The sequence below is a fragment of the Rhineura floridana genome, chromosome 4 (genome assembly GCF_030035675.1).
Source record: "Rhineura floridana isolate rRhiFlo1 chromosome 4, rRhiFlo1.hap2, whole genome shotgun sequence".
In the NCBI taxonomy this organism is placed as follows: domain Eukaryota; kingdom Metazoa; phylum Chordata; class Lepidosauria; order Squamata; family Rhineuridae; genus Rhineura; species Rhineura floridana.
The window spans coordinates 136387070-136397329 of record NC_084483.1 but is presented as its reverse complement, the minus strand read 5'-3'; the positions used below and the strand labels follow the sequence as shown (position 1 = coordinate 136397329).

At 41.3% G+C, this 10260-nt stretch overlaps 1 protein-coding gene and 1 non-coding gene across 2 annotated transcripts; both read left to right on the top strand.

Annotated features, from left to right (window-relative positions):
* On the top strand, nucleotides 1-9947 carry TOMM20 (translocase of outer mitochondrial membrane 20). The gene is made up of 5 exons (XM_061624535.1): nucleotides 1-307; nucleotides 2904-2950; nucleotides 3549-3630; nucleotides 5898-6040; nucleotides 9524-9947. The coding sequence occupies exons 1-5, from the start codon at nucleotides 184-186 to the stop codon at nucleotides 9566-9568; spliced, it is 441 nt and encodes a 146-aa protein (XP_061480519.1). The 5' UTR covers nucleotides 1-183; the 3' UTR covers nucleotides 9569-9947.
* On the top strand, nucleotides 2042-2181 carry LOC133384748 (small nucleolar RNA SNORA14). The gene has a single exon (XR_009762678.1). It is a non-coding gene; the product is annotated as a small nucleolar RNA SNORA14 (small nucleolar RNA).
* Nucleotides 9948-10260: the final 313 nt, after the last annotated feature.

The window sequence follows — 10260 nt, the reverse complement described above, 5'->3', positions numbered from 1 at the left end:
CTCAATTTCCTTCCTAAGCCCTTGCCTCGGGCTTAGCGAGTCGTTTGTCGTCGTAGTCGTCGCTCGCTGATGACGAACGGCGCCTGCAGAAGCGTGTGTGGAGCCTCGGTGGGTGGGGTCTTCCTCTTCTGCTCTGTCCGCTCCAAGGTGCCTGTGAAGTACAAGGCGGGCTAGAGAGCCAGGATGATGGGGGGCAAGACCAGCGCTATCGCCGCGGGCCTTTGCGGGGCTCTCTTTATCGGCTACTGCATCTACTTCGACCGCAAGAGGAGAAGCGACCCCAATTTCAAGAACCGACTTCGAGAACGTGAGTCGCCTCTCCTCGTGCGCCGCCACCTGAGTTTCCTCTGTCCCCACCCCTTTTGAACCCTCGCTAGATTGTTCTTCCCGCTCCTCTTTCTCCTCCCTTTATGGCTGAGTGGGTGAGGGTCGCACTACAGGAACTTGCCTGCATTCTAGCCTGCTTTCAAGGCTCTCTTCCTGCCCCGGGTTGAGTCTTCTGTGGCGGAGGGTGGGGTGGGGTGGGGTGGGGTGGGGTGGGGACTGGGGATAGGAGGATGTCTTGGAGGGTCCTTGCTCATCTTTTTGGAGCATCCCAAACTCTGCACACAAAGTAGAGCAGGCCTCTGACTGGATATCCCTCTTGTACTGTCCTTCGGTGTCATTTGATATACTTGCTTAAGAGAGATGACCTATCCCTCTAGCGTCAACCATCACTGTGCTCGCTTATATTTGAAAGGTAACTAGCCAGTCCCAAGTTTTTTGACTGATTAGAATTTTATCCCAGTCTTCCTCCCAAAGGAGTCTAGGGTTTGATACATGTTTGGATGAGGATAGCTTCATACATTGTTCCTAGCGTATGCACGCACCCAGTGTCTTTTCTGGATACACAGTGTTAGAAACATGCACAATAACGTATACATGCAACAAACACATGTTCACTGCTGCATGTATTGCTCCTGGAAGTTGGATTTGCCTGTGGCTCTTTGCTGTAGATATGCATGGATGATATGTTGGCCCCTGCATATTGTAAGAAGTGACCCGGAGGCTGCAGAATCTTACTGCATTTTTAATTCTTTGTTTTGTATAAGTTTTTTAAAACTTAATCTCTCATTTGAATTTCTTCCTCCTCAGGCTGCATGGGAAAGAGACTAGAGCCCTCCTCAATTGTTCTTTCCTCCTGCCCCGTGATTGCCATTGCATGAAGGGGACAAGTGGGGACAAGCCCAGTGATTCCACTTCTTCCATCAGGCCATCTTTGTCACCTTCTAAGTATTTGGGGATGAAGCCTTTTCTACTCGTGTAGATTTTACTGGTGCTTTAGAAACCTGATCTTCTGCTGTAAGCAAGACCCAACTGAGGAAGTGGGCTTAACAGGCTTGTCCTCACTCTCCCCCTCAGCATGTCAAACTTAAAACATCTGAAGAAGGTTTAGATTTATCTGTGTACTTAGGGTATGCTTATGTAATCCAAATCTGTACTGAAGTTCTGCTTTTGAAGAGTCATCATTCCCTCAAACAGCAATGACAGATACCTTAGTGCCAACAGGATTGGAACCTGAAGTGGGGCCCTGAAAAACCAGAGGGAAGTATTGGTATGCTCAGGGGAAACCTGAGGTATGCAGAAGTGGAAAATGTTTTTAAAAAACAAAAGGGGGCAAACACCAGTACAGCATACTCAGTGGCCTCCAGGAGCCACAGAATGTTGATTGTCAGTTGGAAAAGAAAAGCAGGAAAGGGCAGAGGGAGCGTCAATTGGCTTGCTTGAGCTCCTTACTAGTATCATGGAAAAGGGAATAACTGGCTGGTGTGATGCCTGAATAAGAGTACACTTTTTATGGTGAGGATATACTGCTGCATTTTGTTACAGGCCCTACTTTTACAGTGATATAATCTGGATGCCTTCATATACTGAAATGGACTCATATTTGTCCTTTTGGTAAGAAGAGGTAACACTATGTAGCTGATGGCTGAAAAAGCTAGGGGGGAGATAATTTCAAAAAGTTAATCTAAGTGACTCCTTAGTTACTTGCTGTACTGTCATGCATTCTCAAACCCTCCTGGTATTGTTGCTGTTATAACTTCCAGGATAAGGATGAATGCAAGAGAAGAATGTAGAGTTATCCAAAATGCAGAATGTTCTCTCATACATCTGTATTATTTCATCTCTTCAACAAGAACTGATATCCTTTAACATGTTCTTTCTTAAAAGGCGTGCCTATAGAAACAAGCTGTGTAAATATTTTGTACCCCATCCTCTCCTGTTGCTCAAATTACCTTTCAACATAATTTGCAGTAGAATATAGTACAATATGATGCAATTAACTTGTCTGTTGATGGTGGGACAGTCAGAGGACGTTGGGGCATGTGATGTGAAAAGCTTCTTCCTAGCTATCTAGTATTTCTGCCCTGCTGTTAATATTCTTATAGGGCATGTGACCTATTGAGGCAGAATAGCTCCCCATCACCTGGAAGTGTGCTTCAAGGCAGCATTGGGTTTAATTATGTCACTAGGTGGTAGGGCCTCTCACAGTTAACACTTTTCCTTGGCTCCTTGGTTGCAGTGGTCCTGCTGTTGTATTTACAGGGCCTGCAGTGAGTACAGAGGAAATAGCTCTACCCTAGGAGGGAACCACATATAATCTTGCATAAATTCTTATTAATAATTGCTCTATACGCAAAAAGGCAGGTATTTGTAGGTTTGTCTAAATATGAGTGTCTACCTATATTTTGTTTTATTTCTATAGTACATTTCAGAATGATCACAAGTGTTCTTTTTCCCCCAAAGTCAGTTTGGAATGCAAATAGTAGTATGCTTTAAAAATCAACATGTCCTTATCAAATCTGAATCTGTAGATTACTAGAAAATATAAACTGAAAATGTGTGGTTTGTTTAATTCATAGGACGGAAGAAGCAGAAGCTTGCCAAAGAAAGAGCAGGACTTTCAAAGGTACTGATACCTTGTTGTCTTGAGTTCAGCTTTTACAGGATTCATTTCAAATTGGAATTTGGCTTGAATTTATCATGCTAACAGTTTTTCTGATATACATTATTGGATCTGAATCCAGAGAAGTCCCTCTCACCAAAAGTGTATTTCCTGTTTTTTTGCAGTCCCTCTCTACTCCCCAAACAGCAGACATCCCATTCTGGAGTCTCCCCAACCATCAGAAGAGGCTTTGAGGAGGCGGGAAAATTACTCCGCAGTCCCCCTTCCATCAGTGCTTCTTTGGATCCAAACCTATATTAATTTATTTTCATGGCGTATTTGTGGCATATAAAGTTTGATAAATTGTAGTTCATTTCTATAGCAAATGCCAATGTGATGGTGACTCCATGAATTTCGGATGTCTTGCCAATGTTTAACAATCTGACTTTTTTAAAAAAACTAGAGTGTAATATTTCCAGTAAAAGTTGTATTCTTCCAGGAGACCACTTAATTTTATAGACTATCAAATATGTAAATATTCCACAGTACTATATCTAAACACATGTGGGAAGAGGTTGTTTTGACTTCTAAATGGCTGATTGCTGAAATGTCATTGTTACAGTTGCCTGATCTCAAAGATGCTGAAGCAGTTCAAAAGTTCTTCCTTGAAGAGATACAGCTGGGCGAGGAACTACTAGCACAAGGTGGTTGCAAGTTTAATTAAAAGGGGGAAGGGGGAGTAAGAGACATTACAGTACAAAGAATGCAAATTATTGAAATCATTGTCTGGGAAGCTGAGGGATCTGAATGACCTTTACAGTGCAATCCTATATATGTCTGCTTGGGGAGTAAGTCTGATTGAGCTCAGGGTGACTTACTGTTGCATAAGAGTTTACGGGATTGCAGTCTGTGTCGGCTACCAAGTTTATTTGATCTTTTACATTTTTATTAGAAGTGTTTCTATTCCACCTTTCAGGACACAAATCCCTTCAAGGTGGCTTACAAGTCACATTATGTTTTTAAAAAGTGCAGTGAACAATATTAGCTGATTAAAAAGTCATCAGGACCTGTCCCACAGGGCAGTTGGTGTTAAAAAAGGCCTGGTGGTGGTGGGGAGGGATAGTCCTGCTAGGTCAGGCTCTGAAGCGGTCTTCCCTCTGTCCCCTCATATATTATAAGTTGCATGCATTATATTTGGGGGGGGAGTCTTGTAGTACCTAGAAAGCATAACCTTAGGAATTATTTGTTTTTAAATAAAAAAGAAACTAAGAAAATACACATTTGGGGAGATCATATCAGCTTCAGCTGACCCCACATGTGGTTGCTCTGCTCCTCCCTTTGCTTGAGCTGGGAAATAAGCCAGTAAGTCTTCAGCTAACCATAAGCTTTCTGTTGCATCAGAACTGGAAAACTATGGTTAATGGCTTCCAAGCAAACCTGAACACAAAGCCAACTTTTAAAGTATGGTTTTGTGAACTTGTTTGGACATAATGGGAAACAACAACAGTTAACTGAAGACTTCCTGGTTTGTTTTCTCTTGCATGCCAAGTGGCTGTTGCAGGGTGATGAGATTCATTTGTACCTCAGCCTAGTACGCCCAGACACGATTGTCCGAATGCAGCATTTTTAATAAGATAATCATCTCATCTTAACTGTTGTGTTATATAAAACTAATACAGAATTAGTATACTATCCAGACTAGGGATAGCCAATGTGGTACCCTCCAGATGTTGTGCAGTACAGCTCCTATAAGCCCCAGCCAGGACAGCCACTGGTCAAGTAGGATGGCACTATAGTCAATAACATAAGGAGGGCACCACAGGCTATCCCAGTCCAGACTATCAAAGACCAGTTGCATTTAGAATTATAGCCGTAAGTGTTCAAAATAATATTTATTACCATGATTACATTATTATCACAGCCATCCTACCTTAGGAATATGACCATAGAGATACTATATTATGAATTCCCTGTAAAATAATACAATCTACCCCCCCGGGGGGGGTTGTAGTGCCCATTCCAGCACTGAATGAACTGATGTGAAATTGGGTAAAAGGTCCTGATCTTAGAGCAGTCTTTCTGCCCTTCCCTAAGTCAGTTTCACCACATATTAATTATTCTGTGCCTCTCCTAATCAGTCCCCCACATGAAGTTTTACCATCTTCCATTTATTTGCATACTCTATTCTATGTTGACCAGAAATCCCTCCCAGTGCTTACATACTATCCAAACAACCCACAAATAGTCTTAAGGGTAGTTAGGATTTTTTTTCTAGATTTTTTTTTTCTGTTTAAGAATTGCATCTTGGGAATAAAGTGTTGGTATACTGATTTCAGTTCCCTTGGAAATATACCAAGATGTACTTTTTAACTGACAAATGAAGTCTGAAAGTTCCAACTTAGTGATTTGTCCTTTAGGTGTCCTTTTTTTCCCCCAGTGACAAATTACATAGCTTAGGGACATCAACCTCATTTAATGAGTTTTGCTTTGAGATGGAAGATAAGTCTTCTTCAGGCATTCAGAGGCTACATGGGAAAGTCAAACATAGGGCTGCACACATCAACCCTGCTCCTAACAGCTTTGTTGCTCCTGGCTCCACCCTGAACTTTACACACTGACGCCAAAAATCTGAAGGGGGTTCTTCCTTTGCACGTTCAGCTGAACATGCTAAAATCTTCTGCATGATTGGGAATTCAGTTCAATGAGAGGTCCCCATCACAGGGAGATTTCTCAGCATGTCCAGGCAAGCAAGCAAAAAATTGCTTTTCAGACCTTGCACTCAATGTGGGAAGGTTGGGAGTGGAGGCAGCAGGGATATTGGGGGTAGGACTAGCATACTTCATTTAATCCATTTGTTCTTGGAACACCAATAGGGCTGAAGTTGTTTACCACTGGTGGTTCCAACCTGCTTTGAAGGTGAAATTCACGACATGCATTTTAAAGCTAATGTAACATGCTTAATTTTATACAGGAGAATATGAAAAGGGGGTTGATCACTTGACAAATGCTATTGCTGTGTGTGGACAGCCACAGCAGTTACTACAAGTTCTGCAACAGACTCTTCCACCGCCAGTATTCCAGATGCTTCTTACTAAACTCCCAACAATTAGCCAGGTATGAAAAACTATTTTTACGTTATTTTTTGTACTTTGAAGTAGGAGTAGTCACAATTGCCGCTGTTTGCATGCCCCATGCATGTTTATTCCCACTGATTTTAACAGAGTTGCCGCTCCTGAGTAAGTGTGCTCAGAATTGCAACTTTACAAATGGATTTTCATAGTTTTCCTGATACTAAGACAAAGGCCTAATTCATCATCTCTTTCAACATTAAAATTAGGGATGTACTCTTAACTGGCATCAGGCCAGTGGTGGACTTGTTTTTTAATTTATTTATTTAGTGCAGGGATAGGCAACCTTTCTGACTCCACTGACCAGATCCTTATTAAGATTAGCCTAATGGGCCAAATTTGACAGGTGGGCAGGGTTGTCCATCTATCAGTCACATGATGACATTATGATGTGACATGATTGACAGGTGGTTTGTCTAACTGGCAGGTGCTGCTAGCCCTCTACTCAGTGTTTTAGGAAGTGGGGAAAAGAAGTCTGTATTTTAAGGCGGCAGCAGGAAGTACAAAAAGCCTGCCTTTTACAGGCTTTCTTTGGCTGTGCCCTGTTCCCTGAGCAGAATTTAACCCCTGTTCATAGCTGATGAGCGGGAGTTAAATCCTGCTGCGTTGGCTGTTGGCACCTGTTCCCTGCTGCAGCCAGTGAGGAATCAAATCCCACCCATCAGCTGATGTCACAAATAATGTCAGCTTATGGACAGGCGGGTGTAGTTTCAGGGAAAATTAGACCCTCTGCTGGGCCAATCTTGGCCCACGGGCTGGTAGTTCCCCTCTCTTGAGTACTATAGTCTTCAAAGCAGTTCATAGCATTTATAGATATACAGTAGGCTACAGATTTAAAAACAGCTGGCTCCACTTGAGCAGGATCTAGGATCCCACAGGGTGGTTGGTGTTAAATGGCCCTGGGGAACAGTCGAGTGGGAACAGAAGCAGGCATCTGGTAGTATTTTTGTTTCTCCCTTGCCTCTTATTATGGTATGGTTATTACATTTCTCAAAGCACAGGCCAGGCAGCTTTTGTAGCAATTGCTGCAATTGCATTCCTGCTTGCTGTCCTTGGAACCAAGGACTGCTTGTAAGGGAGAAGATCTGTATCAGTCACATCCATGTTAAGCAATTGACGTAGCTATGAATCCAAAGGTTCAGAGTTCTTTAAGAAGTGTGGAACACGAGGGGTCCTGCGGCCTGCCCTCAATGTAAATCTGGAGCTTATACTAAGGAGTCATGAACTAGGTTTTAATAAGCCACATGCGGCTTATTCCAACTCCAGGATGCTAAAAAATAGTAATGAAATATTTCCAGACCTCATTAAAAGTATGGAAGGGCACTCAGTCCCGTTTTATTTATCTGTTTAACATTTATATCCTACATTTCCATCATTTACAAACATGGTTAATTAAAATTCAATTTCGACAGGGGTAGACTCCCACAAGCACAAGTATTATTTATTTGATTATGTAGATCCTCTGCCTTAGAACAAAGGAACAGAATCTCCCGCCCTCTGCCTGATGTCTATTCAGGCTCTGCCTGTTTTGTTCTCCATGGTGAGGCAGTGAGTAGCCTCTCCCTGGAAGCTTGATCCCCAGACCAAAACCAGGAGCATAGCAGCCAGGCCTTGAGGGCTTCTTTCTGCCAGTTACTTCCCCAGAGAGCTTCTCGGACAGAAAGTGGAACATAGGAAATAGAAAAACACAGAAAGCTGCCTTATACAGAGTCAGGCCACTGATCCATCAAGCTCAGTATTGTGAATACTGACTGGCAGCAGCTCTTTAGGGTTTTCAGACAGAATGTTCCCACCACCACTGTGGAGATTCTGAGGACTGAACCTAGGACCTTCTGTGCACGTAGCAGATGCAATACTATTGAGCTATAAGCAGATGCAGTACTATTGAAATAAATAAACTTTGACTTGTTGTTTTATAATAGAGCATAACATTATTCTGTTATGACTCAAGTTTCTCTTTACACCATGCATTTTGAGGCTTTGTTGCCTAAGTAGTGAATTTGTTTTTTGTAAAACTGCATGTCATATTGAAATGTAATGCTAGTTTTTAATTATTGACTTCTTAAAGCAGTAAGAAACTGGAAGTGTATGTTTATATGCAAGATGCTTTTATAATATACTGACCTGTTAATCTTTGACTTTATAAATCAAGAAGTTGAAACAGTCAGTTGTGCACCCTTCTGGCTGAAAAGTCAGTTACCATACATATTTATCTGATTTTTATTGTGGAGAAACAATGCCAAAGTAGCAGCCCTATGCAGACTACATCTATATGTTAAATAAATGGGGGGGGGTTAGCAGCAGAAGCAAACAATGGGGGAGAGCAGAGAGGTTCTAAAAACATTTGGGGGAGCCCTCAGTTACATAAGAGTCCCTGCTGCAGGCAGTTGCCTTCCATACGTTGGAAGCTGACATGACAATAATGGCGAGGATGGAGCTACTGCACCACCTTCCTGTGTTTGTTTAATTCTTAAAAGTAAAACCTGCTTAGGGTTTAAGTAGGCATAACATCATACTGTGCTTTTGTCTTAACTGCCTAGTATCAGGTTCTGTTCTGTTCCACACATCAAATAGGGTTTTCCCCCAGCAACAGTTTGTGTCTTCTCAGTTTTTATTGGGAAAGAAAACCCTTTCTGTTAATGGTTGACAGTCTCAAGGGAAACAAGGACCAGTTTTGTGAATGGACTTGCTTTGAAAGACTAACTGAAATTGACTTACATGCATGTTCGTCTTTTCAAACTGGATTGATCCAATGCCTAAATCATGGCCTCTCCAATCTACTCTGGAGGATCACCCAACCTTCTTGAGCATATTTGAGCGGGAACACTCTGGATGTTAGAGGAATAGAAAGGGGAGTCTCATAGCATGGGTAGAAGTTCCTTCCACTGGTAAAGGGACATCATTGGAGTTCACCCACAGCCTGTAACTTTCCAAACTTCTTGACAGTAAGAGCTAGAAACGACATTTAAAAGCAAAACAAATTAGACCTGGGATTCTCAAGATCTTGCAGCTGCAGTCAGAATTTGGAAAATTTCCCACAATTCTGTCTGTGCAGAAACCACTAGCTTTCTATAAAAGAGCTATTTCAGTGTTTTCATTCCGGCTTAAGATAATATACCTGCATAACTAAGACTTCTTGGTATTTGTTTAATTTAGTTAATTCCAAACCATCTAAATACAGTGGAGTAAAATATTAACGTTAACACCATATGCAGTGGTGATTGCTGGATCCCAAGTGAGTGAAGTGTAGCTGATGTTCTCTTGGTCAAATATTGCACAATTCAATCGTTATAAATATTTTATTAGCAAGGTTAGATATTCCTTGCTGCTTAATCACTAGTCTGATTTTCATAAAAGAGGGAGAATCTAAATTTAATTTTGCAGGTTACAACTCAGCAATTCACCTGGCAAGAGAGAGAATACCCTTTGTAGTTTTACTCTAAGATTGTTCAAATATTTTCTTTTACAGAGAATTGTAAGTGCACAGTGCTTGGCTGAAGATGATGTGGAATGAGACTTTCAGCTGGAAAAAGTGTTTCTTTCGCCCAAAAGATGGGCATCATTGGGGTTGGGGGAGGGCAACGAAGAGCAGGGTAAAGGAGTAAACATAGTTGTCATAATGGACTGTATACCACATTTAAACCTACCAAAGTTAATTTTAACTTTGAGTAGGTTGATTTGGCTGGACTTTATTTATTATCTAGTGCAAATTGTATTTTGATAAATTCATTTTATAAATACACCATGTTGAGTTACAAAAAGTATCATTAATGTCATTTATTACTAATACAGTTGCAACCTTGTACATATAAAGATGTATAACTACAACGTAAAATACCCTGTGCTCATTTTTGAAAAACACACAGCGAAGGCATTAAAGGCTTATCTGTGCTCCCATGTGTATGCGTACTCATTCAAATGTCAGGATTATTCTTTCAACAGAGTTGAATCATGTGAAAACCATGAATAAAAATAGAGTTTTTATTAATTTTATTTAGTCCTCAGGAGCTGCAAGGCATCTAACAATGGGTAAAAGAACAAAGTAAAACAATCCTATTAAAAGAAGGAAGTTATACTGTAATAAATCTGGAAAAATATGGGGGCATGACAGATCACTTTGAGGGCCACTTTCCTGTTAACTCAATAGGATATCACTACCAAATTTACCATAGAAAAGCTTTTTAGTTAGAATTAACTTAAGCCGTT